The sequence below is a fragment of the Medicago truncatula genome, chromosome 1, assembly GCF_003473485.1.
Source record: "Medicago truncatula cultivar Jemalong A17 chromosome 1, MtrunA17r5.0-ANR, whole genome shotgun sequence".
Taxonomy (NCBI): Eukaryota; Viridiplantae; Streptophyta; class Magnoliopsida; order Fabales; family Fabaceae; genus Medicago; species Medicago truncatula.
In genome coordinates this window covers 20,780,150-20,804,051 of record NC_053042.1, presented here as the reverse complement: position 1 = coordinate 20,804,051, position 23,902 = coordinate 20,780,150, and the positions used below count along the sequence as shown (strand labels likewise).

Sequence of the window (23,902 nt, the reverse complement as noted above, 5' to 3'; positions counted from 1 at the left end):
TTTTCAAAATCTAATAAATGTCGAAGTACTATATTGTCCAATCTTGGAGTATCTATTACCACTCTCTGTAGCCACTCGTTGCTCTCATCTCAAGGAACTTAGTATAAAATCTTGTGGGAACATGAAGGAAATTGTTGCAGAGGAGAAAGAATCTAGTGTGAATGCAGCTCCGGTATTTGAATTTAATCAACTAAGTACTTTATTGCTTTGGAACTTACATAAACTCAATGGTTTCTATGCTGGAAATCACACTCTGCTATGTCCATCTTTGAGGAAAGTTGATGTTTGCAATGGTACAAAGTTGAATTTGTTTAGAACTCATTCTACAAGAAGCTCCAATTTTCAAGATGACAAACACTCTGTTTTAAAGCAACAACCACTTTTCATTGCTGAAGAGGTATGCATATCAATATAATAAATGTAGGACTTGTTTTTTGTTTTTCTCTACAGTAAGGAATTAGTGTTATTACTTTGAAATACCAAAGAATAATTATTATACTTGTATTCAATTGAATAATTCTGATTCATTCACCTTTTACAATTGAATTAGATGGCGTGTAAAAGTATTTGACAATTTCTTGAGGAAAAAGTACAGAGGTATTGGCAAAAATTAAAAAGACAAATTTTAGTCTATAGTAATTATTGTTTAAATATGTTTTAGGTGATTCCAAACTTGGAGAAGTTGAGGATGGACCAGGCGGATGCTGACATGCTATTGCAAACCCAAAACACAAGTGCCCTCTTTTGCAAAATGACATGGATTGGCTTTAATTGCTATGACACTGATGATGCTAGCTTTCCTTATTGGTTTCTTGAAAATGTGCATACTCTTGAGTCACTAGTTGTTGAGTGGAGTTGCTTCAAGAAGATATTTCAAGATAAAGGAGAAATAAGTGAGAAGAAGACTCATCCACATATCAAAAGACTGATATTGAATAAATTACCTAAACTTCAACATATATGTGAGGAAGGATCTCAAATTGTTCTTGAGTTCCTTGAATACTTATTGGTTGATAGCTGTTCTAGTTTGATAAATTTGATGCCTTCCTCTGTCACCCTTAATCATCTCACAGAGTTAGAGGTAATAAGATGCAATGGGCTAAAGTATTTGATCACAACTCCTACTGCACGAAGTTTGGACAAGCTCACTGTGCTGAAGATAAAAGATTGTAATTCACTTGAAGAAGTAGTTAATGGAGTAGAAAATGTTGACATTGCTTTTATTAGTTTACAAATTTTGATTTTGGAATGTTTGCCAAGCCTCATCAAGTTTTGCTCTAGTGAGTGTTTCATGAAGTTTCCGTTGTTGGAGAAAGTAATTGTGGGGGAATGTCCTCGCATGAAGATTTTTTCTGCCAGAGAAACAAGCACACCAATTCTTCAAAAAGTCAAAATTGCAGAAAATGATTCAGAATGGCATTGGAAAGGAAACTTAAACGATACAATATACAACATGTTTGAAGATAAGGTATGTTTATTCAGAATGGCATTTGGGTTTCTATTTTCTCTTGTTTTCTTTGGATGCATAGTAGTTGATTTTTAATTTACATAATAGTTGAACTTTGTGGAAAAACAACTATTTGGAGACTTTAAAATATTTCGCAATATACTCTTAAAAAAAAGTAAAAGAAAAAGTAAAAGAGATACATAGTGTCAAAAGAAAGAAAGTCATATTTGATAAAAAGAAGAAAAAAAATCATAGAAATGGAGTGCTTCAAAATCATAGTGTCAAAAGACTTCAAAATTCAAAGAGTTTGTAGTCATGTTTGATAAACAATTATAATAATATAAATATATGCCGTTAAAAAAATAGTAATTTTGATTTTTTTTAGGGTAGTAATTTTGATTTGTGTCTTCATATATAGTCCTTATATTAATTAACCAGCTTAGTGAGTGCTAGCCATGGAGTGCTTTGTCGTGACCTTATAACGACTTTCATATTTCGACATATATAAAACACATGTAGTTTGGTAAATCATAATTAATATGAATATTGAACCAAAAAAAATTAGATAATATGAACAGTGAGTTTCATAACCATTTTTTAAGATGATTTTCTAAAGTACAACTCTACTATAAAAAAAATACAAGGTATCCTGTACGTGTAAATATTTTATTATTTTTTTATAAAAAAAAATAAATATATAAATATCGAATGGATGTTTTGGCAAAAATTTGCTTTATTTTACTCCAATTAATGTTTACATTTAAATGTTTATTTTGTATAGGTCCAATTTAAACATTCTTTATTGTTGGAGAAATATACCGATAAAAATTGAACTTTTTTCTCACTATATCACCTGTGTGTGTGGAAATGATGAAAAGAATAAGGCTTAATTGCACTTTTCCCCCTATAGTTTGTCAATTGTGCGATTTTGCACCCCATAGTTTTAAACGAGCGATTTTGCCCCCTATAGTTTTCCCCCTTTCTGATTTTATGGTCCCCATGACATTTAGTGCTGATATGTCTGTTTTTTTTTTTTTTTTTTATCAATTAATGTGTCTCACGTGTGTAATTCCATTTTTTAAAAAATAAAAAAAAATGATATTTTTCAGATTTTGAGAGAAGGAGGCACGTGATATTTCTTTTTAAAATCTGAAAAATCACGTGCTCCTTCTCTCAAAATCTGCAAAATATCATTTTTTTTTATTTTTAAAAAAATAGAATCACACACGTGGCACACATTAATGCATAAAAAATCAGCATTAAATGTCATGGGGACCATAAAATCAGAAAGGGGAAACACTATAGGGGGAAATCGCTCGTTTAAAACTATAGGGTGCAAAATCGCACAATTGGCAAACTATAGGGGGAAAAGTGCAATTAAGCCAAATAATAATTTTGATTCTACAAGAGATGAAAAAATTGATTTATATTTTAATGGAGATGAATCATTCGATCTTAACCTCAAGGCGAGTGGAAAATAGATTGATTTAATTTTTAATGAAGATGAATAATTGGAGGAGAATAAGAAATGTTAACCTCATAATTTTTAAATGTTACCGCAATAAAAATAGGACTTGTCAGACTACCTTGAGAACCAGCAGACTTCTTTGAGGAATGACGCCGATGTTGTTGATGAAAGTGTGTTAGCGCAATAGTTGACAAAATATAACTAATTTTCATGAAAATATAAATTTTATAAAAAAATATGATAATTTATACGTGTTAGTGCAATAGAAAGAACTGACAAACGGTTAAAAAAAAAATATATCAGCGTTAGCCCGTCCAATGCTAGTATATATAAAGCACGTGAATTGTCCTCGTGAGCTTAGCTCAGTTGGTTTGAACAATGCATAAATTATGCAAGGTTCGGAGTTCAAACCTGGCCACCATATAAAAAAAAAAGCATGTCAATTGAAAGGCAAATTGCAAAAAGGGTTTCAGTAATAATTTCAGTGTATAACATCTTAATCATTATTTAAAACCATGTAACAATAATACTTTCATTAAAAACCATTACACAATTATCTTGGTTTTACATACAAGACTATCAAAACCATTAAACCATACTTATGGTTTCAGTAATCCATACCTTGAAGTTTGTTTCAATTCAGCAACAACCCTTTCTGCAAATCAAGTGTATCGCATGACGAAAAAGATGAAGTAACGGAATTGTGGTTTCGCTTGGGGGTGTATGACAAAATGGGTTGGGGTGTACGAAGCAATTATGTTGGGCTACCGGTTAATGGGTTGGGATTTATGCAGGGTGCATAATGATGCCTTATTCATGATAACCGCCCCCCTCGAACCTTGCATATATTATACATTGTCCTTACCAACCGAGTTAAGCCCATAAGAAAAAAATTTATTTTGACTAGATTAATTTTAAAAGTTAGCATTAGAGAAAATTATTATTATCTTTAATTTTAAAATGAATAAAATTGTTTTTTTTAACAAGAAAATGAATAGAATTGTTAAATTGAGTTTTACATTAATTAGTGTGTAAAAAACCATTTTTTTTCTTTCATTTAAAAATTTTAGAACTAGAAAAAAAAAACCCAATTTATAACTTCTACTCTACCAACAACAACTACGCCTTCAACTCGTTCTAAAAAAATTGGATTTCGCGTAATCAGTTTTTGATATTCAATAAAAAATAATTGCAAAAATCTAAACATTTATCTATCCAACCATAAGGTAGATCAGCCGCTACTCCTCCAATACGAAAATAATTATGCATCATTCTCATAACTGACGCAGCTTCAAATAGATCATATATTAATTCTCTTTCTCTAAAAATATGGTTTGTGCACCAATATCTGCCATAAAAGGTCCCAGCCATAGTAGATGAGAAATAATTTAAAATTCATTAGTTTTTTTGTTTCGCTATCAAGATCTTTATTTTTAGCCAAAACTTGAGAAACATTTTTTATTTGATTCTCATTGTCATTTATTGTTTTTCTATGCACAATATTTCTATTCCTAGGATTGAAACAAGTTAGAATTCTCAATTCTGTACAGCGTCTAGTGGACAAAAGATTTTTAAAAGATTTTCAGGAACAAACAAATCATAAAGATTTTTATCTTTATTTTCTGTTATCTTTTGATCAACACGACTTTTTTTCTTTTTCCAACTCCAACCTTTTCGCCTCTTACTCTTATGAATCAACGGTAGTCTTATGGTTTGATATAGAAGAGATTGTTCATGCTTTTTTGTAGGCAGGCGAATAGGTTCAATAAAAAATATTAGCCTTTCCTTCAAGTCCTCAGTGTCCCTACATTCCGTATAAAAAAAATCCTTCGTAATTGAATCAACCAGTATTTCTATATCTAGCTCTAGCTTTTTAATCGACATTATTACAATTTTTTTAAATTTTCATTCTAAGCAGGAGACAAAATAAGTTGGCATTATCCATTCCTATTTCTTCATCGGAACTATCACAGTGCAAATAAAAACCCAAATATTTTGATAGTAAGAAATCCTGTTCTCCCTTTAGATCGGTCCTGTATTTAGAATCTGATCCTTTATAATAGTATGAGCCAGATTTAAGATCTTCATCTATTGTATTCACGTATTTTTCCGTTGTTAACTCTAAATTATCAAGCTGCAAAACAAAGAATATTTTATTGGTAAGATCCAAGGATTCATCTTATATGCACAATAAAATTTGCTTAATTTTGAAAAGAACCAAAATCCGGGAATAAGGAAGTTATTCTTCGGTATAGAAGTCTTTTTCCTTTTTACATTCATTCCCATCCAATTGAAATACTTTCTATCCGGATTTTTTTCTAGATTTTTTTCCATATCTAGAAGATATTATTCTTCTAGATAATTTTGGATAGAGATATCGCCTATTATATCCAAAAATTCTTTTCTACATAGGTTGTAATTATAAGAAATCGCTTGGTTTTTGTTTCCTTGCGGTGATCTATATCCATAAATATATGATTTTTTCTTATCCGCAAAATGAATATATTGATAGGAGAAAAGATCATATCTATATTGTTTTTTAATTTTGTTTTTAATTTCTATTTTTAATAAGTCTCCTTCTTGTTCTTATTTTTTGGAAAGAATTAATTGATTTTTTTTCATATGAATCATATTCAACTAAATCTTTATTTTGAGCCACACGATGTTCATTGATTTTATTCCCCTAGTTTTGTGATACTGATCTCGACCATCTGTTATGTTCTCAGGTAAATCATATTGATAAAGAACCTTTAACCAATTTGTCCATTGATTCATCAACGAATCGGGACGTTTCTTATGTCTTAATTTGGAATTATATGTTCCTTGTATTCTAAAAAAATAATCCTTTATTTCATTCTTAAGAAAAAAAAAGATCTTTCAGGAGATTCAAAAATAGATCTTAACTTAAATTTATATCCATTACTAACTTGGATTTGTGATAATTTATAAAATACATATGCTTGTGGCAAAGAAGATACATCCCAAGAATTCTGTGAATTCATATTCGTAATATTCCCAGATTTGTCTATAATCGACATAAATGGAATTATACTTTGATTTTCAATTCTTTCTGCATTTTTTTTTGTAGTAAATGGATTTTTTTACATTTAGTATTTTGTTTGTTGATTCAAGAAAATAAAAAAAAAACGTTGTCGATGGATCCTAGCAATACTACTGATATAAAAGGATATCTATGTATACCCCTTCTATTAAAATTTTGAAAAAAGAATAGGATTAATCGAACAAATCTTCTTTTTAAGATTTGCAAAATATTTTTTTTGTAATTCTAATCTTTTAGCATCATAAGTAGTTTTGTTCGAATTCAAATTGATCTCTGAAGTTAGTATCCCCTCTTTTTTTTTCTTCTGTCATTGTTTCTATTTGTTTTATGATTGTCTTTGTTTTAACATTAAGATCTTTTATCCTTTTTTCTGTGAATGAAGAATTTGTCCAATTAATAGATTCCATTTTAACTGGTGATTCCTCAATCACCTCAATCTTTAAATTATTCTACTAATTGTTGAAGTTTTTTTGCTTTCACTCAGTTCATCTATTGTTTTGAACCTAAATAGAATACTTTTAAGTTTTGATGTTCCAGTTCCCTCAAAAAAAAAGTTTTGATGTTCCAGTTTTCTATTTTTTTTAACATAGTTCGAAACCATTTTTTTCTTTCATTTAAAAATTTTAGAACTAGAAAAAAAGCGCTTTTTCAAATCTTTTTTCATTCATATCCTATCAATTCCATCAAGAGTATCTTGAATCCATTCATATCCTGTCAATACTGAATTTCTACATGATTAATAATTCTATCAGCGTAGGCATTTCCTTCTGAATTTCAAAGATTCAAACATTTAAGCTAACTATTTCTAATGCTCCAAGTGACACAATGTTAGATTGGTAAGTAGATATAACCAACATGTTATCCGTTTAAATCCAAATATTCCTCCAACTATGCTCGTAAGGAGTCTAAATAGTGAGCATGACCGTCGTAATCTATGCACACAAGGTCGTTGATATGCCAAAATTAGTAGCAAAACCTGCTACAGATTGGTATTCGAGTCTCTGAAAATAGCTGGACACCCATGGGCAGCATTGCTTCTGTTACATTTAAGCCGTTTTTAAGCCTCTCAAGCATGGCCATCTATTATGGAATGATAAATAAAGAGATATTTGGTTCTTGGAAGGAACATACAGAATCATCTTTATCCCACTGAGGAAAGTTAGGAGCAATTACCAGAGGAGGATTTCCTCCAATATGGTCACCATAAGAGCCTTAGCTACCCACTTTGAGCTAGAATTAATCCAACTCTGTTTTAGTATTATTGACTGAGTCATGAATGTTACAAAACGAGTGTTTATTCCACCATTTTAGCTTGGACTTGAGAATTTACAATTTTCTGTGAAGGATGGATTGATTGCCTCCTATAACTAACATTTTTCAAGCACTCCGTTTTTTTTTTTTTTTTTTGCAATCTTTATGAGAGTTTCAAATAGAAAGGAATTTGAAGTTTAGCTGCTCACATGGATTGTTTAGAAGACTAAGTAAGATGGTAATGGTCAAATTTTGTGTGTGTGAGTGTGCATCAAGAAGAGGAGTCCTGAGCCTTTAGTTATTCCAGAAGAACGGAGGTCTTCTGCTTTAAAGGAGATTTTCCAACCAAAGGTCTTCTAAAAAAATATGATATTTTAATGGAAAATATGGTTTTGGGATAACATCCCTGTAATGGGCATTGGTTGGATCATTTCTGGACTGTTTTCTAATCTTTTTTATCATTCTATTCTCTATATTAGAAATAACTATTTGAAATTTTCCATGGTTAAGAATCTCATGTCGATGAGTATTTTTTACTTCATCTTATTAATCAACACCCTAGGGAGTTAAGATTGAGAGCCATTTGAGCATGCAAACTCAAAGGAACCGTTCCATCTTCTGTTTCATCTGAGCTAATGTCATCCTTTGGACAGGATTCACAGTCTTGGTTTTCATGAGTTTCTGAAAAAACATCCTTACATTTACTATATTTTACTGCTACGTTTGTTGAACTAACTCACAATACAATTGTTTTTACAGGTGGGATTTGGTAGTTTCAAGCATTTAAAACTATCTGAATATCCTGAGTTAAAAGAGTTCTGGTATGGTCAACTTGAGCATAACGCATTTAAGAGTTTGAAGCATCTAGTGGTTCATAAATGTTGTTTTTTATCCGATGTGCTCTTTCAACCTAACTTGCTAGAAGTACTGATGAACCTGGAAGAATTAGATGTGGAGGATTGTGATTCATTAGAAGCAGTTTTTGATTTGAATGATGAATTTGCCAAAGAAATTGTTGTTCAGAATTCAAGTCAATTGAAGAAATTAAAACTATCTAATCTTCCAAATCTGAAGCATGTATGGAAGGATGATCCACATTACACTATTAGGTTTGAAAATTTAATTGATATATCTGTTGAGGAATGTGAAAGCTTGACAAGCCTCTTTCCGCTCTCAGTGGCTAGAGATATGATGCAACTTCAAAGTCTTAAAGTAAGTCAGTGTGGTATTCAAGAAATTGTTGGCAAGGAAGAAGGAACAAATGAGATGGTTAAATTTGTGTTTCAGCATTTAACATCCATTACACTTCAAAATTTGCAAGAACTTGAGGCATTCTATGTTGGGGTTCATTCTCTTCACTGTAAATCATTGAAAACGATCCACTTCTATGGATGTCCAAAAATAGAGCTATTTAAGGCAGAGCCTTTGAGATACAAAGAGAATTCCGTAAATGATGAGCTCAATATCTCAACATCTCAACCTCTTTTTGTGCTTGAAGAGGTAAGAGTAGCATTAAATATCATTCTTGCTCTGAATATATATGCACAAATTTGAATAGGTTTCAACCCCACCTTCAGCGTAATCCTCCCTCATGTCCTTATTATAAGAAATTATTGTTTTTTTAGATTCATTGTATAATTAACGTAACTTCTTGTAAATATAGGCTAGATATATCACTAACACAATAAACCTAAAAAGTCAATTATTTTTTATAATAAGGAAGTACTAATTACTAACAATACTAATATTCACAGATTATTCTTTATAAATAACTAGAAAGATTTAAAGTAACCGTATATCGCCATTTTAAAAAAAAAAATATAAGAACAATGGCATCTCGTTCAATATTTTCATGGTTAAAATTGTCTTTATAGTTTATACTAGAGAAATTTTCAAATATATTATTATTATTACTATTATTAAAGGAAATGTTATCCAATGTCTCCGGGATCTGGTTAAGAATATTAAAAAAGTGAATTATATACTTCTTCCATCCCTATATGTATGCCCCCTTTGATTTTTTCATATTTCTTAAAAAAGTTATCAGTGTTTACATTTAGAGACAAAAATAAAGTCGAATGAGTGTTTAGATATAGGGACGGAGGAAATAATAATTATTACATTAAAAATTGTGTAATTAGACCATAAAAAAATTATTATTATTGTTATTATTACTATTATTATTATTATTATTATTTATTTTTTGAAAACTCGGTATCCGATCCACCGAAATTGGCACCAGAGGGAATCGAACTTGAGACCTCTGGAGGAGCAAACTCCAAGATCCCGAGCCAACCACTAAACCAACCCCAAATGGGTTGTATTATTATTATTATTATTATCATGACTTTGTAATTGTTTCACAGTGTTTATTTATTTTTAATTAATCCCTTACGTTGGAAATTCCAACTTTATTTCATTCCACACCTAGCTGCATAATTGCGCCATTTATTAGTGAGTATTTCAAAATATCTGGTAATTAAAATATTTTAAAATGGGAACTTCTACGGTATAGTTGTAAATTGAAGTGCACCGTACTTTTTCTTCCTAAATCAATAAATTAATGAATATTTTTATGAAATAAAGAGTTATTTGTTGATATTTATATTTTAGAAACCATTATTTCATAAGAAAAACATCATTTCATTGTTTAAAAGAATCATAATTAATATTCTCTATTAAGAATAATAAAAATTAAGACATAAAATTTAGTTATTATAATAATCAATGATAGAAAATAGTTATTCCCTTAAAAAAACAACCTATTTAATTATTATTTTAAGAATTTGGTGTACCGGTGCACTCAAATTTTTGGATGTAACACAAAATTTACCTTTCAAAATATCTAGTAATAAAAAATAGGTAAAAAATTGAAAACTCTTAAAAATGATAAAATATGATGTATTTTTCTTTGCAAGCATTTTCAAAAACACGTTATAATCAATTGAGAGCAAAATATGTCGAACTATAAATATCAAAAGTTATTAAAATATTTTATTTCATAGATGTGCTTGATAATTTCTATAAGGAAAATAACAACTACTAGCATTGGTTATCTCAAAAAAAGTATTTGATAAATTTCATAAAGGATAAATGTTAATTTAAAAGAAATTGAAAAAAGTAGAGGTATTGGCAAAAATTAAAAATACAAATATTAGTCAATAGTAATTATAATTTGACTCAATAATAACATGTTTAATTCTTTTACATTGTTGTTTAAATATGTTTTAGGTGATTCCAAACTTGGAGTTGTTGAGGATGGAACAGGCGGATGCTGACATGATATTGCAAACTCAAAACTCAAGTTCCCTCTTTACCAAAATGACGTTTGTTGGCTTGAGTGGCTATGACAGTGAAGATGCTACATTTCCTTATTGGTTTCTTGAAAATGTGCATACTCTCGAGTCACTAATTGTTGAGATGAGTTCCTTCAAGAAGATATTTCAAGATAGAGGAGAAATAAGTGAGAAGACTCATGCACAAATTAAAAAACTGATATTGAATGAATTACCTGAACTTCAACAAATATGTGAGGAAGGATGCCAAATTGACCCAGTTCTTGAGTTCCTTGAATACTTAGATGTTGATAGTTGTTCTAGTTTGATAAATTTAATGCCTTCCTCTGTCACCCTTAATCATCTGACGCAGTTGGAGATAATAAAATGCAATGGGCTAAAATATATATTCACAACTTCTACGGCACGAAGCTTGGACAAGCTCACAGTGTTGAAGATAAAAGACTGTAATTCACTTGAAGAAGTAATTACTGGAGTAGAAAATGTCGACATTGCTTTTAATAGTTTGGAAGTTTTCAAGTTGAAATGTTTGCCAAACCTCGTCAAATTTTGCTCTAGTAAGTGTTTCATGAAGTTTCCATTGATGGAGGAAGTAATTGTAAGGGAATGTCCTCGCATGAAGATTTTTTCAGCCGGAAACACAAGTACACCACTTCTTCAAAAAGTTAAAATTGCAAAAAATGATGAAGAATGGCTATGGCAAGGAAACTTAAACGATACAATATACAACATGTTTGAAGATAAGGTATGTTTATTTACCACTTTACTTCTTGTGTAACAATATAATGATTTGTGTTTTTATTTTCTTTGGATGCATAATAGTTGATTTTTAATTTGCACGGTTAGGAACTTTGTGGAAAAACGACTATATGCAGATTTTAAAAGTATATCGCAATATTCTCTTTAAAAAAGAAAAAGAGATACATAGTGTCAAAACAAAGACTTCAAGAGTTTGTAGTCTTTTTGGAGGCGGAGTCTTTTTGTAGATGGACATGAAGCGCTACTAGGACACCCATGGACATCATCGCTTCTGTTACATTTAAGCCGTTTTTAAGCCTCTCAAGCATGGCCATCTATTATGGAATGATAAATAAAGAGATATTTGGTTCTTGGAAGGAACATACAGAATCATCTTTATCCCACTAAGGAAAGTTAGGAGCAATTACCAGAGGAGGATTTCCTCCATTATGGTCACCATAAGAGCCTTAGCTACTCCCTTTGAGCTAGAATTAATCCAACTCTGTTTTAGTATTATTGACTGAGTCATGAATGTTACAAAATGAGTGTTTATTCCACCATTTTAGCTTGGACTTGAGAATTTACAATTTTCTGTGAAGGATGGATTGATTGCCTCCTATAACTAACATTTTTCAAGCACTCGGTTTTTTTTTTTTTTTTTTTTTTGCAATCTTTATGAGAGTTTTAAATAGAAAGGAATTTGAATTTTAGGTGCTCACATGGATTGTTTAGAAGACTAAGTAAAATGGTAATGGTCAAATTTTGTGTGTGTGAGTGTGCATCAAGAAGAGGAGTCCTGAGCCTTTAGTTACTCTAGAAGAACGGAGGTCTTCTGTTTTAAAGGAGATCTTCCAACCAAAGTTCTTCTGAGCTAATGTCATCATTTGGACTGGATTCAGTCTTGGTTTTCATGAGTTTCTGAAAAAATATCCACACTTTTACTATGGGATATCAGCTTATGAACTATATTTTACTGCTACGTTTGTTGAACTAACTCACAATACAATTGTTTTCACAGGTGGGATTTGGTGGTTTCAAGCATTTAAAACTATCTGAATATCCCGAGTTAAAAGAGTTCTGGTACGGTCAACTTGAGCATAACGCATTTAGGAGTTTGAAGCATCTAGTGGTTCATAAATGTGATTTTTTATCCGATGTGCTCTTTCAACCTAACTTGCTAGAAGTACTGATGAACCTGGAAGAATTAGATGTGGAGGATTGTAATTCATTAGAAGCAATTTTTGATTTGAAAGATGAATTTGCCAAAGAAGTGCAGAATTCTAGTCACCTGAAGAAATTAAAACTATCTAATCTTCCAAAACTGAGGCATGTATGGAAGGAGGATCCACATAACACTATGGGGTTTCAAAATTTAAGTGATGTATACGTTGTGGTATGCAATAGCTTGATAAGCCTCTTTCCACTTTCAGTAGCTAGAGATATGATGCAACTTCAAAGTCTTCAAGTAATTAAATGTGGGATTCAAGAAATTGTTGCCAAGGAAGATGGACCAGATGAGATGGTTAATTTTGTGTTTCCTCATTTGACATTCATTAAACTTCATAATTTGACCAAACTGAAGGCATTCTTTGTTGGGGTCCATTCTCTTCAATGCAAATCATTGAAAACAATCAATTTGTTTGGATGTCCAAAAATAAAGCTATTTAAGGTAGAGACTTTGAGACACCAAGAAAGTTCCAGAAATGATGTGCTCAATATCTCGACATATGAACCGCTTTTTGTGAATGAAGACGTGAAGGTAGTATTATAAATGCACAGAAGAAAAAAATTCAATGTTATGTTCATTTGAAGATAATAATTGATAATTTACTTTGGAGTTATTATTCTACTTAGCACATATAGAACACTTTTAAATGTTTTAAAAACTTAGAAATAAAATGTTTTGTTTTAATTTAGTTTTTGCAACAGGTACTTGCCAATGTGGAGAGTTTGTCTTTGAACAAAAAAGATTTTGGCATGATATTGAACAGCCAATATTCGAGGGTTCAATTCAACAACATTAGACACATTATTGTGGGTGAGTTTTACAATGAAGAGGCTACTTTTCCATATTGGTTCTTGAAAAATGTTCCTAATTTAGAAAGATTGTTGGTCCAATGGAGTTCCTTCACGGAGTTATTCCAAGGGGAAAAAATCATAAGAACGGAAAAGGAACCTGAAATTATTCCACAACTAAGAAAGTTGACACTATGGAACCTGACCAGACTTCAATGTATATGCAAAGAAGGAGTTCAGATTGATCCAGTTCTACATTTTCTTGAAAGCATTTGGGTTTATCAGTGTTCCAGTCTGATAATGTTAGTTCCATCATCTGTTACCTTTAATTACATGACCTATTTGGAGGTTACAAACTGTAATGGGTTGAAAAATTTGATAACACACTCAACAGCAAAGAGTCTTGTCAAACTCACAACAATGAAGATTAAAATGTGTAATTGTCTTGAGGATATAGTGAACGGTAAAGAAGATGAGATAAATGATATTGTATTTTGCAGTTTACAAACTCTAGAACTAATTTCTTTACAAAGGCTATGTCGATTTTGTTCATGCCCATGCCCCATTAAGTTTCCGTTGCTGGAAGTTATAGTTGTCAAAGAATGTCCTCGAATGGAACTTTTTTCATTGGGAGTTACCAACACAACAAATCTTCAAAATGTACAAACTGATGAAGGAAATCATTGGGAGGGTGACCTCAACAGAACCATAAAGAAAATGTTTTGTGATAAGGTATATTTTATTATCATCCATCAATTTATTTACTTTGGGTAAGTTTAAGAAAATCTATCTAGATCAATTTTGTATTGTAGTAGACTAGAATATTAATGCATACTTTGAAAACATCTTGATTTGTCTTTTGATTTATTAATTTGAATGATCAGGTTGCATTTGGTAAATTTAAGTACTTAGCCTTATCTGACTATCCTGAGCTAAAGGATGTGTGGTATGGCCAACTTCATTGCAATGTGTTCTGCAATTTGAAACATCTTGTCGTGGAAAGGTGTGATTTTTTATCACATGTACTTTTTCCATCAAATGTAATGCAAGTGCTACAGACATTGGAAGAACTAGAAGTAAAAGATTGCGATTCATTAGAAGCAGTGTTTGATGTGAAAGGTATGAAGTCACAAGAAATATTGATAAAAGAAAACACTCAATTGAAAAGATTGACTTTGTCTACTTTACCCAAATTGAAGCATATATGGAATGAGGATCCTCATGAAATTATCAGCTTTGGAAACTTACACAAGGTGGATGTTTCTATGTGTCAAAGCCTGTTATATGTCTTTCCATATTCACTATCCCCAGATCTTGGACATCTTGAAATGCTTGAGATAAGTTCTTGCGGAGTCAAGGAAATTGTTGCAATGGAAGAAACTGTATCAATGGAAATTCAATTTAATTTCCCCCAATTGAAAATCATGGCACTGCGTCTTTTGTCAAATCTCAAGAGTTTCTATCAAGGAAAGCATACTTTAGATTGCCCTTCATTGAAGACTTTGAATGTATATCGTTGTGAAGCATTAAGAATGTTTTCTTTCAGCAATCCAGACTCACAACAATCTTACTCTGTTGATGAAAATCAGGACATGCTATTCCAACAACCCCTATTTTGTATTGAAAAGGTAAACTTCCACCATAACCGTTTTTCTTTATTTTTATGTTTCGTATTTATTTTGTTTTTGAAAATTTGATTTTTCAGTTGGGCCCCAATCTAGAGGAAATGGCAATAAATGGCAGAGATGTCTTGGGGATATTGAATCAAGAAAATATCTTTCATAAAGTTGAATATGTTCGTTTGCAATTGTTTGATGAAACTCCAATTACTTTTTTGAATGAACATCTTCACAAGATATTTCCTAATCTTGAAACATTTCAAGTGCGTAATAGTTCCTTTGTCGTATTGTTCCCAACTAAAGGAACCACTGATCATCTCAGTATGCAAATTTCAAAGCAAATAAGAAAATTATGGCTTTTTGAATTGGAAAAGCTCGAGCACATCTGGCAGGAAAACTTTCCACTGGATCATCCTCTGCTACAACATCTTGAATGCTTTTCTGTATGGAGTTGTCCGAGTTTAAAAAGTTTGGTACCATCTTCGATATCTTTCACAAATTTAACCCATTTGAAAGTGGACAACTGCAAAGAGCTGATCTATTTGATAACATATTCAACAGCTAAAAGCCTAGTTCAACTCAAAACATTAAAAATAATGAATTGTGAGAAGTTGTTGGATGTTGTTAAGATTGATGAAGGAAAAGCAGAGGAAAACATTGTATTTGAAAACCTGGAATACTTGGAACTTACTTCTTTGTCAAGTTTGAGAAGCTTCTGCTATGGGAAACAAGCATTCATATTCCCATCTTTGCTACACTTCATCGTTAAAGAATGTCCTCAAATGAAGATCTTCTCATCTGCACCCACAGCAGCACCGTGCCTCACAACAATTGAGGTGGAAGAAGAAAATATGCGATGGAAAGGTGATCTTAACAAAACTATTCAACAAATTTTCATAGAAAAGGTACACAATGTCATTATTATTTATGAAAATTGTTTACTTTATAATTCCCTTAATTAAACAAGGCACACAATATTAGGGTAAAGATCCTCTACATATATAACTTTTTCCATTTGTTGTAATTTGGAGAGAGATAGACACATAAAAAAAAAGACATAAAAAAATAATGATGGTGAGATCCACTTAATGATAGCGTCTTTGAAATTAATTATGGATTTACTACAAAGTTCGAAGTTCCTGAAAAGAAAATTTAAATAACTTATAAACATCCTATTATTTACATCCATTAATTAGTTTTTTGTTCATTCGACTTTATATGAAAGATTAGGACTATATCATAGTTTGAGATATCCCAATTCAATTATCTAATTCGCTAAAAGAAAATTATCTTGTTTTGGTGGGAAAAAGTTATGGTGCATAAGCCATTTCCTTATGCATTGTGCATAAATATTTCACAACCATTGGATTTACATAAGAAAAGGCAATATAAAAACAACTTCAAACAAAACAAAGTCATAAACCAACACTCTTTCTCTCTCTAAGTCTGAAACTTAGAGAGAGATGCTCTGTAAAAGAGTTTCTTCTCCGACCTCCTCTTCAAGCGCCGGCGCAGTGGCTGCCGGCCCAACAGGGCGGCGGCATCGCACCGGAGATAGCAAAAACCTCCGTTTTCAAAAAAAAAAATTCAAGAATCCGACATCCATTTTCTTTTTAAACTCAAATCCACCTTTAAAATTTTCGAAAAACAAACACATATGCCTAGATCTAGCTTCAAAGATTCGGAAAAAAAAGGACACAGAAGAGAAGAATTCGAAATTCATAGAAGAGAAGAATTTGAAATTGATAGAAGAGAAGATAAGAATTTGAAATTTGTAGTGTGTTATGATTATGATGATTGTTTGCTGGAAAAGTGTTTGATGAATTTGTAGTGAAAGCTCAAAAAATGAATTGCTGAAACCATTCCCACAGCAAAAATTTCTGGAAACCATTCCCACAACAAAATGGATTTTGAGTACAACACACATAAACCATTTCCACAACAAAATGGTTTTGGAGTACAACTCACATAAACCATTTCTTTCCTCATCCTCCAATTGTGTCATTCCAAAACTGAATGATGGCAATGGCTTTAGGTCCTTAGTTTTTTCACCTGCCGGAAACCATTAAGTACATCTAATGGTTTTGGAGTACAACTCACATAAACCATTTCCACAGCAAAATGGTTTTTGCATAATTTTAAACAAAACATACTATAATAAGACATTTGTGACTGTCACTGAACCAAATCAATACTCTGAAATCATTATTGAACTAAAATGATGATTTTCACGGTTGTAGTGTTGTTTCGTTTGGTTTCGCTTGGAGGTATAGGGAAGCAATTATATTTCAAATGAGATTTATGCACGGTACATAAGGATTTTCTTAGGGAAGCAATGTCCCTATCAACTAAGTTAAGTTCACGGATACGGTAAATAAGAAAGTTTAATTCACTGAATAAGTTACTTTTATATATAAAAAAACTGCGGTGTGATAAACAATTATTTTTTTTATTTGTGAAAAATCAAACTATATAAACTGTCAAGACATTTTATTTTTCAGACCTTATTTTAAAATAAATTTACAATTTTTGATTTACGGTTGTAATTATTTAAAGTACTTTGAAATTAGAAGAGTGAATAGTGAATTTCTTGAGCAAACGTTACCAAATAGTTAGGGGTTGATCCTTGATATACTTGTTAATTAATTAATGTTAATTTTTTTTGAACAGGAAGTCTCACATTCTCATTAATATGTTGAATGAGACCATCATCTATCCTCGTATTTGCAAGGTACCCAACACTAAATTCTTCTCTTTCCAAACATTTTAATTTTTCACTAGAGAATTATATTGTCATTTGATAGCAGAGTGTTTTGTTCATTCTTGACTGAAATTTTTGGAATACATTTTCTTTATTAACAAGTATTATTAAGGTTTGTTCAACCATAAACAATTGTTTTTTTTTAAGAAGTTAAAATGGAATATATTACTGAACGCCTGAATATTTCAGCACAAGAAGTGCTAAAAACCCAGCTGAAAAATATCAAATACAATCAAAGAAATATGGGGAATAAAAACATGAAAAGCCAAAAAAGAGAGCTACCCTGTTACATAACAATTCCCAAGCAAGGTAAAGGATTTAACCACCAAGAATGGTAGGAGAAAACAAAACTAGGACGATTAGCTTTCAGCCACCAGTAAGATTGAAGCTTAACTTTATCTAGCAATTGATTAATCGAAGCTTCTGTTTGGTGAAAAACCCGAGCATTCCTTTCAAGCCAAATCACCCACACACAAGATAACCATATAAGATGAAAAGCGGAGCGATTGTTTTTTGAGAAGCCTCCTAAGATGCCAAATTGATATTAAGGTTGAATAATATTTGTTGGAATATAAAGATGGAATTTATTCTAAAGTACTTAGAAAAAAGGTCTTCGGTGAACATTATAATATTTCCATGAACCTTTTTCTCCCTAAATTTTTTTTTTTCTTTTCAAGAACCATAAAAATAGGGATTATAATATGTAGTTACACATGAATTTATTTTCATCTTCATGGAAGCTTTATTTTCACCTTTTTCTTTGGAATTTTTTTTTCTATTCCCAGGAATATTTTATACTCGTGAATAAAATTTAGTAAACTTGTAACAAACATAGACATGTATATTTCTATCATTTTATTCTCAGAAATCTACAAATATAATTTAAAACAAACGCACCTTAGTCCTCGTAAATTTACTATTTTTCTTTTCTTTTTATCTCTATAAAAAAATAGTTTTCATTTGTCCCCGTGAGTTTAACTCGGTTGGTAGGGACATAACATAAAATATGTTGGGGCTAGATTTCAAACCCCTAACATTCCACTTATTCTCCTTAAGAGGTGAATTTCTAACCACTGGACTACTTAACTAAAACAATTAAAAAATATCTTTTGTTTATTTAATTTTTAGTCCGGACAAATATAATCTTATTGTTTTTAGTCCTTCTAGTTTTTTTCTTTTTCTTTTGACCAACTTTGAGTTTTGTTTTGATACTTGCAAAATATGACCATTTTGAAATCATTCTTTGTAATACTCATTTTAGTCTTTATTTTGAGGGTTAAAATCAAATATATGGCATATTATAAGGACTAAATTTAATATAAATAAATTTTGTAAGAAGTAAAATAAAACAGTAAGAATCAGAAGAAAAAAGAGGGATATTTGCAAGGACTAATAATTTTTTATTTTTTTAAAAAAAAAGGAAACTTACAGGGACTAATATCCAAACTCTTGATATTTTTGAAGACTGTTTTCATTTTAAAATCTATTATTAATACAATTAAATATAAGTTAATCCTTATGAACTTGTTGCTTTAGATAAATTAGTTTTGGTTTCCCGTAAAAAAACAAGCTTCACTTTTTTTTAAAGCAAAAACTAATATTAATAAGCACAACTCAAAACATAAAATATGCTAAGATATACTCTTCATATTGGGATGGAAAAAAAGTTCGTATTTACGGATATCTTTTATAGGCACGGGACAGATAGTTTAACAAGTATCAAATGACTGCAGATAAAATAAAATGATATTTTAACTACCCATTAGTTAGTTGATACAAATGCAAATATAATGGTATCTATATCCGCAAATATCTATTTCTTTTAGTAAATTAAATAAAATTGATAAAATACCCTATTATTTCAATAAAATACTTTCATATATTTCCCATATATAACTTTTTTTTTTGTTGTTTCATGAAAACTATTTTGTTGAAAAAGGAGGAAGAACCTAAGTTAGCCAAACACGACAACATAACATACAACCAAAGTTGACACACATGGAACATAATGTGTCCATTAGGGTAGAATGGTAGGAATGCAACCTAAGCATCAACTTCTTGTCTTTTCTTGATGAGCAAAAAGGGGCACAACCCCTATAGTGGAGTTTTATCTTGCATCTGCTCTTATAGACAACAATATTTTATTATTATTATTATCGAATCGAATGAAAACATTTTGGTATGTGAACACTATGAAGGGAAAGAACTTCCCCAACTGCCACCTTCCTCAAAGGCGTAACTTGTGTAAGCTTTCGCTCATTCTTTTAGAGATTGAATTTTTGTAAGTATTGCCAGCTTTCTATGGATGGTAGATTGAACTTATCATGAGTTAGGTTCCCAAATCTTCGTGCAGTGGTCCAGTATTAAACATGTTCCTACAAACACAACCACATGATAAAAAGTGAAATAACACAATCATTGTTATGTCCCACCCTGTCGATAAAAGAATAATAACAACAATGTTGTCACTAAATGAGCATTATCTACTTGTCCATAATAGGGCTTGAGTCACCCTATACATATTATTGTTGCTATTTTACTCTTAACCATTCCCAATATAGACCGAATCTTTTCCCACCGGAATTCCAAGTAATTAGCTATAAGTCGAGCAAGCTCCTCTTTCAAATCTGAGAGTATCTATTGCAGTCAAGAAGTAATTACAGATCTATACAAACTTTTAAAACTTCGTTGATATCTCTTGAAAGATCCATGCTTACATCTTTAAGACCTATATTTTATCTCAAGTCAAATAAAATATAAATTAGTTGATGGATAATCCTAAGGCTTAGATGACAATATAATGAAGTATAGTGTAGAGAGTAAGGGTAAAACTCCTCATTAAGAATTTTAGTTTTAAACTAGCATTACAATAATGACTAATTAAAATTGGAAATAATAATATGGTTAAGATAAGGGTGAGAATTGTTTTGCCAATTAACAAACTGTATTTAGTCTTTTAATGAGTTGTGATATTTGTTAAATTAGGAATTAAAATAAGGAATTACCAACATAAATAGGTTATTGTGTTTATAGTTGAATTATGCATTAACATGAATGATATTGTTGTGTAATTTCCTATATGTGATCATTGCTGCTCGTCTAAACTTGGATAGTACTATTGTGTTGTGTAGGTTAAATATTTGATTATAGTGCAATGTGAGTGTGAATAATGCGAATGTGTGTTGTAAATATGTGTTGTTGTGAATAATAAGTATTTTGTTGAAATATGCATTGTGTACTATATGTGAATTGAGATAACCCATCTCTAGCTGATGATGGGGCTATTTTGAAGAGTGACTTGGGCCAACAAGGGGGGAGAGGTGTGTCTTACAGTCAAATAACCAATGAAGTGTTGGTTATATGGTCATTGTGCTCGCGATTTTCGGATATCAAACCATTAATTGATTTGAATCGTCAATCTTTGAACTCTCGATTTTTATTCTTGGGAAGGGAAAAAATGAGTAAAAACCCTTAAGACTCTGAATTCGGGGGTTGGTTACGCGAAGGGAAGGTGCTAGCACCCTAAGCGTCTACGGTATCCCGTAGGAACCTCTTACCTAGATTGTCTTGTGCTAAATTCATTTGCTTACTTGAAAAATTATTACCTAAAAATCTAAGTGGAAGAATGGAGGGAGAAGAAGTATGTTTTTGGTTATTTTTATTTGATTTGGAAGGACAAGTCCTCTACCTACGTACCCTTTTGGGAAAGGGATCAAAACCGACGTAGTTCCACTCAAAAATTTCTTTGGTGGGTTAGGTTGATTTTAAGATTTTTGAAAATGGGTTTTAAGAAGAGAAAGAGGCCTCAAGGCATGAGATAAAGAAAACAAGTGAGGTTGATTGATTTTAAAGTTTAAAAATGATTGAAGTTGAATTAAGATTGATTGAGAATTTGATTAAGAAAATAAAGAGAAAATGTTGTTAAGGAAATGATTTTTGAATTTGACATGTTTAGGTTTTTTTGATAAAAAGTTTTTTTTCTAAACTAACGGTAAGCTAACGTAACGACGTACAAGCAATAAATGTGAAGTGTCGGTGCTTGTGTTACCTACATTATTACATCAATTCCTAAATACAACCCTAAGGCCTTTATGCCCAAATAAAATGCGAGAAATAAATTTACATCAATTCCCTATTTATACACACTAAGTCAATGATAAAATAAAATGATGAGAAAGTTAAATATGCATGTTATGATTCAAAACAAAGATTAAATCGTTAGTAAACATAAGGAAAATTGTGATGAATGAGACATAAGAAGTAATAAGCAAGAAATTAAGAATGGACATATGAAAATAAAAAGTAACAATTAAAACCATCATATAAAGACACAATAAAGCAATAATTGAAAGCAAGTGAAGAAATGAGCAAAAGATTAAAAGAAACAAGTAGGATGAATTTTTGAAAATTAGAGAAAATTAAGATGATAAGAACAATATTTTTGGAATTTTTAAAAGCATTAAAATGTCAAAAAAAGTGTAAAAAGTATTTAAAATGATAAAGAACAATTAAAAGAAAGAGAAATAAAAAAAATTGGCTCAGCAGGATCAAATCTGGACCGTTGGATGAATCCAGAGGTCCAGATCTGAATCCCAAGATCTCATCACAGCCACAGGATCTAAGATCCAAGGGTTTAAAAAAAAGCAGGGACACGATAGTAAAACAGCAAAGGCGCACCAGATTAAAAGACAGTTTCAACAACAGCCATCAGATCGTGGAACTATCAAGATCTGGTGGCACAAAAACATGAGGGAGCATGAGATAACGGTGGATGCACGCGCGTGGGATCGAGAGTGAGTATAAAAGGAATATTCTGATTAAAGATTTCATTTCGTCTCTTTTATCCTCTCTCTAAACCAATCTCTCTCACCTCTCTCTACAATTTCAAAGAAGAAAAAAAATGAAGAACAATCTTCATCTTCTCCGACGGGATTGTATCTTCCGGCGCGGTGGTGGCACCACCACGCCGGAGTTTCAAACTCCTCTTTTCTAAAAACTTTTAACAATTTCGAAATTCCTTTTTCGTTCTAAACTCAAATCCGGATTCACAATTTCAAAAACAGTTCACAAACACTGTAGATTTAAGATTAAACACGGCACAAAGAAACAAAAATGAAACTACCTTTTCTTCTCTTTTTGGATTGGTTTATTTGTTTTAGCTTGTGATGATTCCGGTTCGTTCCTCCTACTTCACCTTCAGGTCCGATTCGAACTCGTTTGATGTAGAAAGTGGCGAGATGATAATGGATGAGTTGTTTGTTGGTAAAATCGCAGGTGATGTTATGGTTTACATGATTTTTGTGATTTTGTGTTCATGAATGTTTATGAGGATTCATGAAGTATTCATCATTTTTGTGGTGTTTGATCTGGTAAAGAGGAGAGAGAGAAAGAAATTGTGTTTGTAGTCACTGATTTTTCTCTGACACGTTCTGACTCTGATTGGTCACGTTTTTTTCCCTGAACAGTGCAGTAAATGCATCCCCTATTTATATCTGACAAAGGTAGGGTTCTGGATCAAATGGACTACTAAGCTTCTGACACGTGGACATTGGACCAAATGACTTTCAAGAGGACTAGCTTGGACTTTGTAGAGACTTAATAAAAAATAATATGAAATAGAAACCTTGAATTTTGAAAAAACGTGATTTAATCAAAAAACGAAAAAAAGAAAAGGAAAAAAGAAAAGAATATAAAACAATAAAAAAATTAGATAAGTGGAAATAAAAATAATAAAGATAAAGTGAATGAATTAACAAAAAGTAAAAATTGTCCCTTTTGGTAACTAAAATGAGCTACTTCAAAGTAACCTGCAGAAGTTTACAATTAGACATTTTAAAATGATTTGACTGTTATGACTAAAAAGACTATAAAATGTGTTATAAAAATGCAGATGAAGTGATTTTAATTGTTGTAAAAATGCAAGCGGGGACTTAAATGCAAGATAAAAGTTTTTAAATGATTAAAGACGAAAAACACGAGTTTTACATGGTAAAAAAACGAATAAAAGAGAATGTAGACGATTTTAAAATATGGACAAAAAAGATTTTAAACGGTCTAAATTTGGGGTATGACAGTCATCATATAGGTAGGGTTTGACAAACTTAAGTGTTATGGAACATATACTAGTGGTGCCTAATAGTTAGGGAATACTTGTTAGATCATAGGAGTACAATGAGGGAAAATTTCCTAAGTGGTTTAGTGGGTAAATTCCTAATGTTAGAAGCTTACAAGAAACCACTGTGTAT

At 31.2% G+C, this 23,902-nt stretch overlaps 1 protein-coding gene across 9 annotated transcripts in view; it reads left to right on the top strand.

Moving 5' to 3' along the window:
* The window catches only part of LOC25483331 (uncharacterized), a 100,074-nt gene that overhangs the window by 75,516 nt on the left and 656 nt on the right, over positions 1–23,902 (top strand). For 5 of the 9 annotated variants that reach the window (XM_039835051.1, XM_039835055.1, XM_039835053.1 and 2 more), the window contains 7 exons: positions 7,987–8,727; positions 10,459–11,268; positions 12,280–13,020; positions 13,191–14,009; positions 14,162–14,905; positions 14,983–15,801; positions 17,137–17,260. In XM_039835051.1, coding sequence (XP_039690985.1) covers positions 7,987–8,727; positions 10,459–11,268; positions 12,280–13,020; positions 13,191–14,009; positions 14,162–14,905; positions 14,983–15,801; positions 17,137–17,169 — 4,707 coding nt within the window. In that variant the 3' untranslated portion in view covers positions 17,170–17,260. Of the gene's footprint in view, positions 1–7,986; positions 8,728–10,458; positions 11,269–12,279; positions 13,021–13,190; positions 14,010–14,161; positions 14,906–14,982; positions 15,802–17,136; positions 17,261–17,566; positions 17,628–22,857; positions 22,932–23,122; positions 23,501–23,902 lie in introns of those variants that run through there. The other 4 variants (XR_005646640.1, XM_039835064.1, XM_039835063.1 and 1 more) reach the window with 4 other exon arrangements.